We start from the raw sequence: 17495 nt of genomic DNA on the forward strand, positions 1-17495 counted from the left end.
TCTCCGACACTGGCTGAAAAGGAACTGAGTTTGAATTCCGTTGATGATGCCAGTAACTTTTATTGGAACTCTGATGCCAGGAACTCTTATTTTTACAATGTGGTTGAGTTGGTCGGTCTCAGGTACGGCGAGTAGTTTTATTTCGAATATTCTTCTTGTCTTTTTTTTTTTTCTTTTTTCAGCAATCAGCAGACCAACAGAAGAACACACGCAGTTACAGAACCAAGGATACTCTGTGTATAGAACAATATATTGATGCCTCGTAGCTTTGACGCTTAATACATCTAACCTATTAGCCTTTTAAAGCAAGCCAATATTAGAATCATTTGTTAACAACTTATTAAGTAGTAAATACCAAAGAGTATGTTAATACTCTGGTAAATATTAAACCATTTTTTAGACCTCTTTGATTCCGACAAACAGTCGATTCTTTGATGCTTGGTATTCATTTTCCGTAATGTCTTGGAACTGGAGAGTTTTGAATTTATAACTCAAATTATTCATTTTCTTTTATGAACTTGGTGCACTCAAAACCATTGCACAAAATATTGGATAATGTCATTATCAGAAAGAAGTGAATCCCTGGTGTAAATGTAGATTTTTCAGTTTCCGGCTTCGTTAACCTTTTGAGATAACTGGAAAAAAAAAAAAATCAATTGTGAAGAAATGCTGTAATGTAATAAGAACTTTCTTTTGACCATTTTGATCCCGCAACTCTTTTATTAAATAAAATAAATTGGTTCTATTGAGCATTGATAAGCGATGAAAGATTCTGTTTCCCGGTGAAACTTCAGTTGTATGGACTTCGTCATCATTTGACACGTTTGTTATGTTTTATCCGGTGAAGGTTCATTTTTGCTTTTCTTTTGACGTTATGTGGACGTTCGGTAAGTTATTGGTAAATAACTTTGGTTCTTACCAGCAATATTTATAACAGAATTTTTGTCATTTAGTCCACGTATACATTCATATATAATTACATATTGAAATGACATCGTAATTTTTAAAAAATATTTATATTTGTAAATATTTATAAAGTATGGGGCGTTATTTTTAAGGGTTAAGCTTTAGGTTCAGTCAGTTAATGTAATATCAGTGGTCATTCAAAAATAAATAAACCAGTGATACTTCCAATAAGTCAAAGAAAAGTCAGTATTTAAAAAAAAAAAAGAAATTATGATGGATCGATAAAAGGAACTTCATCCTCATTTTATATGCAACTCATTGTCTTGATCATAGTATTACCCTTAATCGTAAATTATTGTTTTATGGATGTATTTCCATTAATATCGCTCATAAAATGGATCGGGCCCTTATAACAAAAATATATATTCTTATCCTTTTGCTCAACTCACCATATTTTATATTTAAATAAAATTGCATGACATTTTTTTATAATGTTTTATTTTCCATGATATTTATGAAGCTGCTAAGGTTACTATAGATACGAATCCCCTCATTTCGGGGTCTTCCCCTAGATACACACACACACGTCATTATATTTTTTAATACAACTAACTTCTATTTATTATTGTTAGATTGTTAAGGATGAGCTATTAATAGTTTATATATTTATCTATTTAAAAAGTAATAGTGCTGAAGAAATAACATTGTAAAGAGTTATATATAGTAAGAGGATGGAAGTGTAAATACCATGAAAATTAATTAAATTTAGACAACCAAAAGAACAGGCAATGACCAAGAACACAGAATAAAAAAATAAAATACTGAAGAGGCTAATAAAATTCAGCATCTGCACGCTGCTGTTTCTTTGTGTTCTGTTATATATTTCTTTCTCAGTTCTCATGTATCTTTTGTACTACTCTTTTATTCATATATTTTTTTATAATATATGTGTGTATATATATATATATAGTTAGAAATGTACTTCCCTGTTCTGTGAATGTAGTTCATATATACATAGTATTTTCCTGAAGCAAAACATATCCTTAAAAATTTATTTGAAAATCTCATTACATTTACAGAAAAGAGGAAGTCAAGTTGATTAAAGTCTTCTAATGTCATGCATTAATAATATTCATATTATTAATGCACAATGTTAATAATATGAATATTTTTTTAGTCTGGCTGCTAAACAATTAGAAAATAGAGTTACTTTTATTAGTGTATGAATCTAAAATAGATTTTTAAGAATAGGTGAAATGGAAAAAATACATAACTTGTTTCCACTCTGAAAATTTTGGCTCCAATTTTAGGAGCCATTCATTATTTTATTGAGTTTTTTTTTTTTTTTTAAATGACATTTTGTTAGAATAAAACTGTATGTCTCTATTAAAATTTGCTTGCAGAAAATTAATTTAAACTTGTTCATATTTTTTTTAGAGAGGACCAATCATGTTCCTGAATGGTACAGTTTGCGATGAAGTGGTGAAAACACGTGTTATATTTACACCAAGTCATAAGTTTTATGCATATGGCTAATTCACCATGAATCCTACAGTTCACGATTGGCGTCAGGCAGTACGGATGCCAACAGCCTATAGAGTTGGAAATTCAACACTAAGGATTCAAACACAATTTGTTGTTGCCGTAGCCTTTCTTGGTGTAGCAGTTTTAATGGTTTTGTATGTTATCATACCATCAAGGGGTGGTGGTCATCTTACTAGCGATGTAATGTTACACAATGAACATGGCCATAGACATGTTATTAGTAGTGCAGTACATAAGCCTCAGTGGGCCTATAATTCTTCTTATCCTCTAACTCCACCTGTGGAAACAAAACATGGCTTTAAATATAGAATTGCAATAATTTCTGATTTAGATAAAGCTTCAAAAGATGCTAGTGAAGCAAATTTGTGGGTAAGCTATTTGAGAAAAGGTTACTTAACAATTAATGTTGCTTCAAAATATGTTAGTGTGGAGTGGGATAAAGATGTTGTGACTTTGAAATCAACCTTGTCTCAGGGTGGAAGAGGAATGGAATTGTCTGAATTGATAGTTTTTAATGGACGATTGCTCACAGTGGATGACAGAACAGGAGTTATTTATGAAATTCTGGGAGATAGTGCAATCCCATGGGTTATCTTAACAGATGGAAATGGCAAATCTCCAAAAGGTAAGATTCCTTTTTTGTGCATAAATTGGGCTACATCTTATCAATAGCTGGTATCAAACTGTAATTTAGAATTTAATGACAGCTGTTATTACTAATATATTAATCATTCTAATGCAGTGTTTCTCAACTTTTTTTTGACACATGCCTTGCTCAGATTAATGATTTGTATTGACAGATGATGCAAGAAAGCATATTTTTACAGTATCAGCCAAAATAATTGTATGAATTTTGCATAAAATATTGCATAAAAATAAACAAAACAACAACAAACACTTTCTACACCACCTCTCCATCCATTATGATAATTTGTCTAATTCCTCTTGATTTGTCTAATTTATTCAAACTACCCACCTCCAAAACATGATGGAAGTTTGTTCGAAAAATCAAGTACCATCTGGCTAAAAGAAAATTTTTGCACATCTATTCTACAACTATCCTTCAGTTTAAATTTATGCCTCCTGATATGTGTATCTGAGCAAGAGCAAGGATACTAAAACATTTAGCTTACACAAGCCATTCAGAGCCTTACACACATCTCAGTCAGATCTTCTTGCAGGTGACTAGTTTCCAAACACTGCTGTTTGTAGAACCAGTTGCATAACTAGAAAAGGTGGGCCCCAATGCAAAGTTTAGTGTGGCCCCCATAATACTCAGAATTACTAGGTTTCCCCCAGTAATACTCAGAAATATAATAGGTGAAATAGTAATACTATACTGAATTAATAATGACCCCCAGTAAGTGGGACACTACCCCCAATAATTAGGCCCATATTTGACTTTGGCCCCCCACAGTCACAAATCCTTAAAAACTGCCCTGTAGGTAGCAGCTATGCCAATGCCATTTCACCTCTATTCACTGCAGTTTCACTTGTGCTGTGCAGCTAGCTAACAATAAACATGCTTCGTGTGAAAAAAATTATTGTTCATAGACATAGTAAATTTTATCATAAACATAACTAAAAAAACTTGCATTTTTACTCAATTAAATTTTTTTCTCTTTCGGGCAGGCGGGCAGTGAGCCCTTTCAGTCGTGGGTCCCAATGCACCGCATTGGCATAGTTACACCAGTGTGTAGAACTGAAGTCTTTCTTGCTAAGAGTACCCTTTTGTTTCCCTCACTAACCTTGTGGCTCTTTTCTGCACCTGCTTCAACAGATTCACATCCTTCTTAAACGTGGTTTCCAGACCTGCATGTAATACTCAAGATGTCCTTACCATTGATATGGAATAATCACCTCCTTATCCCTGCTGACAAAATTCCCATATATCCTTAACAAAACCCCATGAGCTGTAATAGCAGCCTGTCTGCACTGCTCAGAGAACTTGTCTGAGTGCACAATTATCCTCCCCCAAGGTCTTTTTAGTTCTCTCTTCCTTAGTGCCGTATCATGCAGTTGTCGTGTTATTCCGGGATAACCAAATATGCAGTACTTTGCATTTCTCAATGTTAAATTTCAGTTGTGCTTGTTCAGCCCAACTATCCTTCAGTTTAAATTTATGCCCCCTGATATATGCATCTGAGCAAGAGCAAGGATACTAACATTTTTTGCAGATCTTGTTGCTATTGTTTATCCTGATTATTCTCATTAACTACCTTGCAACCATTGTATCATCTGAAAACTTAGGCATTTAGCCTGATATGCTTTCATCTACTAAAGGTGATTCTTAATTATATTAAAAATTAGGAAACCAAATTTTTATTTTTACATAGCTATACACACAGAGAGGGAGAGAGAGAATTGCTTCAAGTTCTCATAGGAAAAAAATATCTATTATAATACTTCACTTTACTTGAAATGTCTGCACACCACTGGTGAGGCATGTACCACCATTTTAAAACACATTTTCTAATGTATAAAGGTAGCTGAACTTGCAGGGTATGTTCAGCAGATACATGCAGGGTATGTGCATTTTTTGTGGTGTTATTTTGATTTTATGTATATCATAATTGTGGCACTTATTCCCAAAGAGCCATATTATTTATTAACATTAGTAAAGGCATATGATGTAAGATCAAGCTTATGCAGCATCAGCCAAAAAAAAAACCGCTCCCATTTCACCCCTCCGTTCGTTCCAAATACCTGTTCAGCTCAGCCTTAAATTTATTTAGGCTATCAACTACCACAACAAAGGATGGAAGTCTGTTCCACCAACCAACTACCCACTGGCTAAAGGCAAACTTTCGCACATCTATCCTACATCTGTCGTTCCTCAATTTGAATTTGCCCTCTCAGGTGATTATTCTGAGCAAGAGGAAGAATCCCATCAGCATTGAGCATGCTCAAACCATTCAAAACTTTATACACTTCAATCAGATCACCTCGCAGGTGCCTAGTCTCCAGACAGTGTAATTTGCAAAACTTAAGCCTTTCTTCATAAGAGCAACCCTTTGTTCCATTCACTAATCTTGTTGCATTCTCTGTACTCGTTCGAACAGCTCTACATCCTTCTTAAAATGAGGCCTCCAGACCTGTATACAGTACCCAAGGTGTGGCCTGACCGTTGCTTTATACAAGGGGATAATCACCTCCTTATCCCTTCTAGAAAAATTCCTGTATATCATTGACAAGACACCAGAGATACTCTTGCAGACCGTCTACACTGCTCAGAAAACTTCATATCTGCCTGCACAATTACCCCAGGTCCTTTTTGTTCTCTACCACTGTCAGTGTAGTACTACAGAGTTGATATGTTACTCTGGGGTTACTGCATCCCATATTTAGTACTTTACATTTGTCAATGTTAAACTTCATTTGCCACCTCTCAGCCCATCTGCTCAACTTTTCTAGATCCTCTTGCAGCAGCTTACTGTCATTAGTGTCCAACCCTGCCAACCTTCGTATCATCTGCAAACTTGGACATTAAGCTTGATATAGCACCATCAATATCATTTATAAATACAGAAAACAACAATGGACACAACACTGAACCCTGAGGGACTCCACTAATAACATTAGTCCACAATGAGCAGTGTCCATTGATTACCACTCTCTGTCTTCTCCCACTCAACCTTTTATCCATAGCAGCAATTTGCCTCCAATGACACACTGCTCCAATTTGTGCAGCAGTCTTCCATGTGCAACAGTATCAAAAGCCTTTCTAAGATCCAAATATATGATATCAAAGTTATTCCCTGCATCCAGTTCCTTTGTGACGACATCATAGTATCCAATCAAATTGGTCAGGCAAGATTTCCCTTAACAAAACCATGCTGTGTCTGAGCTTTAACTGAATTCTTGTCTAGATGATCCTGCAGTGCTTCTTTAACCAGTACCTCCATTAATTTCTCTGGAACAGAAATTAAACTAACAGGTCTATAATTACTTGTGTCGCCCTTTGATCCTCCTTTGTGAATTGGAGTCACATTTGCACATCTCCAGTCCATGGGTACCTCCCCCGAGTCCAAAGTAGCTCTCATAATTATGGCTAAGGGTTTGCCTCCTTTAATATAACTGGATAGATCCCGTCCACCCCGGGTGCCTTTTTTATGTTTAACTTCAACAATTTCTCCTCCACTTTCCTCTCAGTTATTACAAAATCATCTAGCTCACTGCCAGAGTTTAACTCACCTCTGGCATTCTGGCATTCCCCTCCCTGAATAACTCCTCGTGTGAATGTAGATGCAAAATACTGATTTAGTTTGTTAGCCACCTGAGCAGGATCATTAACAGTTGAACCATCAATATCCAGTGGACCAATCTTATTCATCCCTTTCGTTCTAGAGTTTACATAGGTAAAGAACTCTTTGTTGTTTTTCTTTGCATCCTTTGCCAAAGATTTCTCATAATCTGCATTTGCCTGCCAAATCTCCTTTGTGACTTGGTTACAGACCAGCTTATATCTATCATAGACTTCCATGTCACCTATTAATTTATATGTATCCCATGCATTTTTATTCTCTACCATATGTCTCATTAGTTAATCTGATATCCATTTAGGCCTAAATATTGAACAATATTTCTTAGTTGGTATGTAAAGCCTAGTAGTTTCCAAGATAAATTCTTTGAATTTGGTGTTGGTAACATCATCAGTTTGTCCCACCGTATAGAATTTAAATACTGTCTCAGACCACCGTAGTCACCTTTACGAAAGCAAAATCCCTTCCCTTTACCCCTGATGGTAGTTACCTGTTTGAGTAAATCCCACTTCAGCACACTGTGATCACTTCCACCTATTGGTTCCTTTCTCTGCATATTCTTAATGCATGAAGAATCACTACTGATAATCAGATCAAGAGTATTACTTCCTCTAGTTGCCTCCCGAACTTGCTGATGTAGAAAACAATCATCCGATAAATCCACAAAAGCCTTGCTAGTGTGAGCGAGTGACCAACCCACAAATTCCAGTCACTATCTGGGAAATTAAAATCCCCCATTATAAAGACTCTCTGATTTACTTGCCCACTCTATTTCCCTGTACAGTTGCTTATTATACTCATCAGAGTCATCAGGCCTATAACACACTCCTACTCTCATTTCCCTTTCCCAGTGTTTATGTCACAACAAACTGACTCGACACTGCACTGTCCAGCAATGTCAACTGGCTTCACTTCCTTGGATTTTGTGTTTCTTAATTAATAGCATAGCCCCTCCTCCCTTCCTATCCTGTCTATCCTACCTGTACACATTGTACTCCCCAAATTCTTATATCTGTGTGACACCACATCTCTGATATCCCAACAGTATCTTCCTTTGATGTTTTGAGCAATACCTCAAATTTATCAATTAGTTTTATATGGGGGTAATACTTTTAAAATAGTAAGAGTAATCCATAATGCATGAAGAGTAATCCATAATGCATGAAGAGTAATCCATAATGCATTTTGCTCTTGAATTTCAGAAAGAATAAAAAAAAAGGGGGGGGGGGAATGATAATTTACTAAGAAGACATCACCATTGCTCATGCATATTGAGGTTTAACCTCAATATTAGTCTGCTTGAAACAGATCTCCTGCACTAAATATTTGTGTAGGAGCTTTTAAAAATGAATGATGGTATTGCTTCAGGTGAAATCACGATTTCAGATTAGATCAAAGATCTTTTTTCGAAAAACTTTCCATGGTTGAATGCCAATACAAATGTATGAATTGTTGCAGAAGTGTGTAGTGAGTCAACATTAGATCATAGCACCATATTACACTGGTCTCAACGGTTTTGTCAAGGTCAGACTAGTGTTGAAGATTCCAGCAATGTTCAGGTAGACCAAAGAAGACTACAGAGAACATATCAGTAGTCATTATTGCCACCATGGAGGAAGACGGACGTATGATCTGTGAAGAAATAGCCAGTGAATCTGGAATACCGAGATCATCTTTTCACCAAATTTTAACTGAGGTGTTGCAACAATGAAGGTTGCCACCTGATTGGGTGGCAGCCTTCAACTTTGAGTTGAATTGAGCTACAATCAGCTCAAATTAGTAACTGGAGACTAATATGCAATATTTCTTCTCTTCGGAAATTACGCCTGAAAATTTATCGGAAGTGGCCAGATGTTGGTGGCTAGTCTTCTCATGCTCCATGACAACTCAGAGTCTCGTATCACAGTTTTTCACCAATTAAATACGTGGGCACGGCACTACACCCCCTCCCATAGTCCTGATATGAGTCCTTGTGATTACGATCTATTCTTCAAGCTCGGGGAACTATTGTGTGGACAAAGATTTCTGTTTTTAGAAGCATTGAGGACAGCTGTGACCCAGTGTTATCAGTAGACATTTAAATGGCATTCAAAAATTACCATGTAAAGTACGTTGTAAAATGAATTCATTTTAAATTAACCCCCTTTTGTTTTGCATTACTTTTGGGATAACCCTCATAAAACAAAATAATACATTGTGGTAGCACATTGGGGAAGGCCCATACCTGCAATGGCAGGAAAACACTCCATGTCATACTGCTTGTGTTGTGATGTACTGGTTTGGGGACATGAGTGACGAAAAGTTGTACTTGCCAGCCCAGAGTCCTGACCTCAGTCCTATAGAGAGCCTCTAGGATGAATCAGATTGTTGTGTGTGCGTGCACCTTTGTGGGTAGCACAGTTGATAGAATCATCGTTAGATGATTCTATCAACTTGTCAATCTCAGACAAGGATAGCATGGTTTTATCTCCCGGAAACTCGGGTTTTTCGTCCATCAAACACAAAGTTGACCTCAGAACACACGCAATTTACAGACAATATACACAGAGCAATATGGCCTTAGTTGCTGATGCTCCTAAAACTATAACAATAATGGCAATTGAGTGTGTGTGTGTGTGTGAGGAGAGACTGTCCAAAAAACAGTGCTTAACCAGTTTTTGCTTCAAGGACCTAATGGTGGAAAATATTGAGGATATTTACAGAAATCTAGCGGAGAGTATTCCCCGAAGCCTAGAGGCTGTCATAAAAGTTAACGGTTTTAGCACATTATTAGTTTTGCTGTAAATAAAGGTTATTTGTAGATAGGCATCTGTCTGGTTATTAATGGTAGGGGCAGTGTATATTTTATTATTGACCAATGAGTAGTTATTTCATTCTAGCTGTAAGCCTGTTACTTCTGTGACTTGCAGGAGTCAAAATGGTATCAATTTGACTACTGCATCGTTGAATGAATGCGAGTAGTGAAAAAAATCATTCTAGGAGTAACTGCAGCCTGTCAGCTATATCACAACCCCAGAGATGAAATGTGCAACATCACAGGCAGAAACAGTCTGTTCTGGATGTTGGGACAGGAAGTTGTCAGATAGGTTTCTCCTTTTATCACAAAACAGTACTTGTTAATGATCTTAATAATTTAATGTGGTTTAATCAATTTTATGCATTTTATTTTCTGTACTTGCATATTACATTCAATTTATTGCTGTGTTAAAGGCTATTGTACTCTTGATACAAATACTATATTGTCCATTTTTATATTTTAGAGATTAAAATTTTATCGTTCTGTCTTATAAGGGTTTAATTTCTTCCAGGCTATATTCATCAGAGGATAAGCTGTCCATAGTATCCATTTCCTTGAATTTCTCAGAATCTTATCCTCATATTTGCTTTCATTTACTAGCTTATCCTGTTTATATTTCAATAAGCCTTCAGTTTTATTGCTGTATGGTTGACTCGAACATTTTTCTTAGAGTTTATAATTTGCCACAGACTGATGAACATTCTTGAAAAGGAAGATATGTGTGTAAAACACACACACACACACACACACACACACACACACACACACACACACACACACACACACACACACACACACTCTCTCTTTCTCTCTCTCGACTGTAACAAGTTACAAAGATTATTTCTTTGATTATTGATATTTGAATTGAACAAACATTAATTTTTTTTTTAACTTTCATGTAGAATATGATTAAAATGGTATTGGCTGAATTTGTTAAAAATATTCAAATGTTGTATAAGAACTTTTTATTTTATATTAAGAATATTTAGAAGTTTTTACAATATGTGGCATTTTTGTTGCACATGTGCAGAGGTCTTTTTTTTTTTTTTTTTTTTTTATCTGCTGTTGATAATAATTTCACATAGAATGTTACTGCTTTTTGAACAAAAATTCATAAAAATTTTGGTTTTTGTTGAAGAAATCAACTTCAGAAATTGATTGCGAGAGAGATGCTTTAGGATGAATGCAGTTGAAAGTGTGAAAAACCTTGGACATAAATATTATTAGAGACATTATTCAGACCATTAATCAAATAAAAATTGAACGCATAGTTTCTCAAGTTGGAATATAATATGGTAGTTGCCAAGATTTGAGATAACATATCAGATAAGAGAGCTTCATAATATCATGTATGAAAGCTTTTGTAAGTCTCCCATGAAGAAGAAAAAAATTCAGTTGATTAATTTTTAACTATAGAGGCATAATTCATTAGGAATATAATGAATTATGCCAGAGCTCATACTGTTAATTAGGCTATATACTTAGAAATCAATAAGTGTTTGAGAGACATAAGAAAGGATGAGACCTGATCTGTGGGCATCAAAAAATTAGGAACTATTCCATGATAATGCTCCTGCTCATTTTGGTATAGTAATTTCTGAAAAGATTTCTGAACTATCTATAACTGTCTTATAACATCAACTTTATTCGTTTGATTTTGGACCATGTGATTGTGATTTTTATTTTCTTCCTAAACTAAAGAATTCATTAAAGGTACTATGATATGAGAGCTATCACAAGTGTGGCCAAAGAACTTTCAAAAAGAACTTTGTTAAAGCTCTTTTGCAATTATATAACTAATGGAAAAAATTGTGTAAATAGCCATGGTCATTGTTTTGAAAATTCAATGTGTAATTATCAGCTATTAAACTGAATTTGTTTAATTAAGAAAACCACAGGGGCTCACATCTGTGGTGAGTATGGGCATGGCATGCCCCGGATCCTGAGCTGGATATCATCTTCTATAAATTTCTGGATATCATCTTATAAATTTCTAAAAAATAAATAAATATTACAATAAATATAGTGCTTTACCTTGACAAGATATGAAGTTTGCACTAAAAAATTAAAAACTGTTAAAGAAAATTCGCTCAAATGAAAAGTATTGCTAGGTAAATATTTTCTTTTTAATAAAATAAATCAGGTTTACTGAATATGTATTGTAAAAAAATTATGTAAAACATTTGATGCTAATATTTATAAAAGTTTCCTTTAGTGTTTATAACTCTTGCAATAAAAATTTCGAATTAAACGAATTAGAGCACAGACTATAATTCGGTTAATTTTATTAAAATTTGACTAATTTTGCATTCCATGAACTTGTAAAAATCAACAAAATATAGAAATAAAATATTTGTTAATTGTTTTTCTTGAGATATAATGCGAGTACCCCAAAATGAGGAATGAATACCCCGAGATCAAATTTTTAATCTAGTCACCCTATGGTATGGTAAAGCTTCTTCTACGACTGACTTCACAGTAAACAGTGACATGTCCCTTGACGCGATAATAGTGTGTTTCCGCCTTAAGTCACAACTGGGTCGTCACCCCTGTATACCTCTGGGTATTTACCTGCTCATTGATGAGAAGCCAAATAGTGGACTGAGTGGTGGGGTAAGTATAAGGAGGAAACTCGTGAAGGATTTCACAATATGAAATCTTACAATAACGATGCCAATGTACAAACTTCAGTTTGTTTAAAAATTCAACTTTGTAGTAATGATGCAAATGCACTAACTAACGTCAAAGAGTTAGCATTAAAAATTATATGGATCAAGTCCATATCAATCTTCATTTCAGCATCTATAGTAGAACTATAGTAGAAAATTGCTGTTATTTCACTTTGTAAAAGTTTTTCAAAGTAATACTGCTAAAGAATCTTTTTCTTGTATTCTAAATAAATAAACAGTTCTTGAAACAAATCTCTATTTGCAGTGTCAATTAATTGAGTGCTATTTGTGAAAATTTACCACCTTAGTTAAGAAATAAAATTATTTAAATAACCATTTCTTTTACGTTGAGATTTATTTTTACTAACTGTAAAAAAAGAAGAAAAAGTTGAATAAAACATTTTCCATTCATCGCTGCTTTCTAATTTTCTAAAACTGGAATTCTCTGATAACTAATATTTGATGCTAAAAAAAAAAAAAAAGAGGAATAGTCACTGAAGCTAGCTGCTGAGGAAGTCAAAGAGGACCCACATTTAGCCAATTCTAATGTCTAAGAAAGGATTTCTTAGACACTAGAAAGGAAACTGGTTTCTTAGACATCCAGTTTGCAGCCATCTCTGTGCCCAGCAGGAGGATATAGCCTTTGATATTGCTGTTTTTATGTATTTTGTGGGTATTCTTGTATAAAAATAAACCAGAAGCACATCCAACAATTTTTTTTTTTTTTTTTTTTTTTTTTCAGAAAAAAAATTCTGACATGCTAGAACAAATGTCTGTGCTTAATAGGAGAGGCTGTTTTTACAAGGTTAATGGTTAATCATTAACCTTGGTTAAACCAGAGCTGAAGGCAGAAGCAAAAGTGATTCTTGCAGTGTTGCATATTGAAATATGCAACAACCTGGAAAGCAAGGTGTTGGGGATTTCGAGCACTGCTATGAGTCATCATGGAACAAATAAATACATGGGCTGTGTTAGGATAACTAATAGTAAGAACAGGTGCATGTATAATTGCATGTACACTAATGCTAGGAGTATAGTAAATAAATTTGATGAATTTGAAGTACTGATTAAGTCATGAAATGCAGATATTGTGGGGGGAATATCAGTGATGTGGTATCACTCAGACATAAGGGATGCAGAATTTTATCATGAAGTGTGTGTATAGAAATGTGTGTGTAGAAAGAACAGAAGGGGTGGGGGAATTATATGCTTAGTTAAGAAGCATATTAAATTAAATCTAAGGCAGTTCATTCAGTGGCCAGTAATGTTGAGACAGTTTAGTTTGACATAAAGGACTAATGTTTGCGATGAGTATAACAAACAACTATAGAGAGAAATAGAGTGGGAAAGTAAATCAGAATGTCTTATAAAGGGTAATTTTAACTTTTCAGGAACTTGTGGGTTGGTCGCACAACACGAGCAAAACTTTTGTGGATATATTGGATGACTGTTTTCTACTGCAGCATGTTAGAGAGGCAACAAGAGGAAGCAATACTCTTGATCTAATTATCAGCAGCAATTCTTCATGCATTAAGAATCTGTAGGTAAAAGATCCACTGGGTGGTAGTGACCATAGTGTACAGATGTGGGATATACTTAAAGAGATAAGTACTCTGAAGGGTGAAGGGACTGTTTTAGCTGTTGTAAGGGTGACTACAGTGGTCTCATGTAGTTTTAAATTCTGTGCAGTGGGACCAATTGATGATATTACTGGAGTAAATTCTAAATGTGAATCATTCAAGAAAATAATTGTAGAAGCTGCTAGGCTTTTAATACCAACTAAGAATCTAGTAACAGAAATGCTGTTACTAGAATTCAGCTGTATGGAATTTTGTATCAATAATATCACAGCATTTAGTTTGCAAAAATAATATCGTAAAATTGCAAAGATTTAGGCTCTGCTAAAAACAGCTCCTTTGAAGACTGCATACAGAAATGTAGGCAGAGTCCTCTCTAATGTTAATCACAACATTCTGTAATGATCAAGAATGGTTATCTTGTTTCCAAAATCATTATGAGGCACATTCCATCATGGATCAATGAAACCTACTAATTTAGGAACATTCACCTTTCCATTTGTCTCTATTGCATGAGCAGCAAGAATCTTTAACTTCTTCACCAGTGTACTAAGCAGGCACAGATGGATTCAAGAAGCTTGATCTATGAACTCATTTGCAGATGGCAAGAAGTTTATGGAGGGAGAAATCTTGCAGATGGTGGTTCCATAAAAGAGAGAAAGAGTATAAGAAAACTATACAGTATGGAAAGTTTAAAAAGTTTGACCAGCCATGCAGACTAGAGCAGGACTACAGCGCCACTTTTGTACTGTCCACAGATACATCATACCACAGAAGAACCCTCATAGAATCCTCTTTTATAAGATATTACAGAAATATATCCATCAACAGAAAGGAAGGAGCACTCATCAAATCAGAATACTTACAAATATTTAAACGAAAAATCTTTTCTAGGCATGAATGACCACTGAAATTGGACAGTCTTAGCCAAATACAGGACATTATAATTAATATAAATTTACCACATTAATTATACTTTTCTCTTACTTTTAAATAACTGTGTCATCTATTTCCAATAAACATTGCTACATTCTTTAGGGTAGGCATTATTAGCTCTTATTATTTTAATTTTTTTCTTTTCTTTTTTTTCATAATTAACTTGTTGGTTTTAATCAATGCAAACTGATATTCTTATTGGTATTTTGTGTCAAGCTAAAGAGTATGTGCTTTCTGAGATGGCTGTGTCCGTGATATTTTACTAAGAATATTGTACTGTCAAATAAAAAACTTCTGCAGTTTGTTAAATTCTTGATAGGAACTGTTCAAGCTTATTTCAAAATTATCTTAAAAGGTTTTTCTATATTATTTACATCATATTAAAATATCTGCATGTTGTTCTCTTCTTCCTCTTAAACTTGAAAATGATCTTTTTAGGTGGGTCGGAAAACTGCTAGCTTGGGGAGATTCACAGACTAATAGATTAACAGTAGGCAGAGGTGGAAATGATTGTTGTACTGCTTCTATTGGATTGAGCAGCAGCCTGGAAAGCCAGTTGCTTCGGATTTCAGGAACTGCTGGGGGTCATGAAACAAGTAAATACATGGGTTGTGTTAGAGTAACTAAGAGTAAGAACAGGTGGATGTATACTTGCATGTACACCAATGCTAGGAGTATAGTAAATAAATTTAATGAATTTGAAGTGCTGGTTAAGCCATCAAAGGCTGTTGTTGGGATATCAGAGACATGGTGCCACTCGGATATAAGGGATGCAGAATTGGAATTTTGGGAGTACAATGTGTACAGAAAGTATAGGAAGGGAGGAGGGGTTATGCTGTTAGCTAAGAAACACAAAACCTAAGGAAGTGCATCCAGTTGACATAGATGGACAGTGCAATGTTGAGTCAGTTTGGTGTGACGTAAGCATTGGGAAAGCAAAAATGAGGGTAGGAGTTTGTTATAGGCCTAATGACTCTGATGAGTATAATGAACAATTAAACAGAAAAATAGAGTGGGCCAGTAAATCAGTGTCTCTTATAATGGGGGATTTTAACTTCCCAGATATTATAGACTGGAACTTGTGGGTTGGTCACTTGCACGCTATCAAGGCTTTTGTGGATTTATTGGTTGATTGTTTTCTACAGCAGCATGTTAGAGAGGCAACCAGAGGGAGTAACACTCTTCATCTCATTATCAGCAGTGATTATTCATGCATTAAGAATTTACAGATAAAGGAACCACAGGTGGCAGTGAGCACAATGTACTAAGAGTAGGAGTGTGTTATAGGCCTAATGACTCGAATTAGTACAATGAACAATTGTACAGAGAAATAGAGCGGGCTAGTAAATCAGAATGTCTTATAATGGGGGATTTTAACTTCCCAGATATTGACTGGAACTTGTGGGTTGGTCACTCAGACACTAGTAAGACTTTTGTGGATTTTTTGGATGATTGTTTTCTGCAGCAGCATGTTCGAGAGGCAACCAGAGAGGGTAATACTCTTGATCTGGTTATCAGCAGTGATCATTCGTGTATTAAGAATTTGCAGATAAAGGAACCACTAGGTACCAGTGATCACAGTATACTGATGTGGGATTTACTTAAAGATATAATTACCATCAGGGGTAAAGGAAAGGGTTTTTGCTTTGGTAAAGGTAAGTACAGTGGTCTCAGACAGTTTTTAAATTCTGTACAGTGGGGGCAACTGACAATGTTACCAACAGTAAATTCTAAGTGGGAAGCATTCGAGGAATTAATCGTGGATGCTACTAAAAGTTTCATACCTATTAAGAAATATTGTTCAAGGTTTAGACCTAAATGGTTATCAAATGAACTAATGAGACTCGTGACAGAGAATAAAAATGCATGGGGCGCTTATAAATTATCAAGTGATTCAGAAGCCTATGGCAGATATAAGCTATAATCAGGTCTGTAATCAGGTCACAAAGGAGGTTAGGCAGGCAAAGGCAGATTACGAAAAACCTTTGGCAAAAGATACTAAGAAAAACAGCAAGGATTTTTTTACTTATATAAACTAAAAGGAAGGGGATGAATCTCATTGGTCCACTTGATATCGTTGGTTCTACTGTTGATGATCCTGTTCAGATAGCAATCAAATTGAATGAGTATTTTGCATCTACAGTCACACATGAGGAGTTATTAAGGTTTGAAAATGGCAGAAGGTTATCAAATTGTAGCAGGGTGCTTAATGATTTTGTAATAGCTGAGAGCAAAGTGGAGGAGAAATTGTTGAAGTTAAACATAAGAAAGGCACCTGTGGTGGATGGGATCTATCCAGTTATATTAAAGGAGGCAGAAAAGCAACTAAGCAAACCCTTAGCCATAATTATGAGAGCATCCTTGGACTCAGGGGAGGTCCCCATGGACTGGAGATGTGCAAATGTATCCCCAATTTACAAAGGGGGATCGAAGGGTGACATGAGTAATTACAGACCAGTTAGTTTAACTTCTGTTCCAGGTAAAATAATGGAGTCACTGGTTAAAGATACATTGCAGGATCATCTAGACAAGACAGCAGCAATAATTCAGACACAGCATTGGTTTTGTTAAGGGAAAGTCTTGTCTGACAAATTTGACAGGCTATTATGATGTGGTTACAAAGGAACTGGATGCAAAAAATAATTTTGATTTCAGGAATGCTTTTGACACTGTTGCACATGGAAAACTATTGTACAAATTGGAACAGAATGGTATTAAGGGTAAGTTGCTACAATGGATAAAAGGATGGTTGAGTGGGAGAAGACACAGGGTGGTAATTAATGGGTGCTGCTGTTCATGGACT

General features: G+C 35.2%; 1 protein-coding gene across 1 annotated transcript in view; it reads left to right on the forward strand.

The window, feature by feature from the left end:
• Positions 1–778: 778 nt before the first annotated feature.
• The window catches only part of LOC150076765 (soluble calcium-activated nucleotidase 1), a 34568-nt gene continuing 17851 nt past the window's right edge, over positions 779–17495 (forward strand). Inside the window, exons 1-2 of the mRNA XM_090386909.1 lie at positions 779–887; positions 2344–3076. Of these exons, the coding sequence (XP_090243035.1) occupies positions 2449–3076 (628 nt within the window). The 5' untranslated portion in view covers positions 779–887; positions 2344–2448. The remainder of the gene's footprint in view (positions 888–2343; positions 3077–17495) is intronic.

The sequence above is a fragment of the Mastigoproctus giganteus genome, chromosome 12 (assembly GCF_048544385.1).
Source record: "Mastigoproctus giganteus isolate SK-2022 chromosome 12, ASM4854438v1, whole genome shotgun sequence".
Lineage (NCBI taxonomy): Eukaryota > Metazoa > Arthropoda > Arachnida > Uropygi > Thelyphonidae > Mastigoproctus > Mastigoproctus giganteus.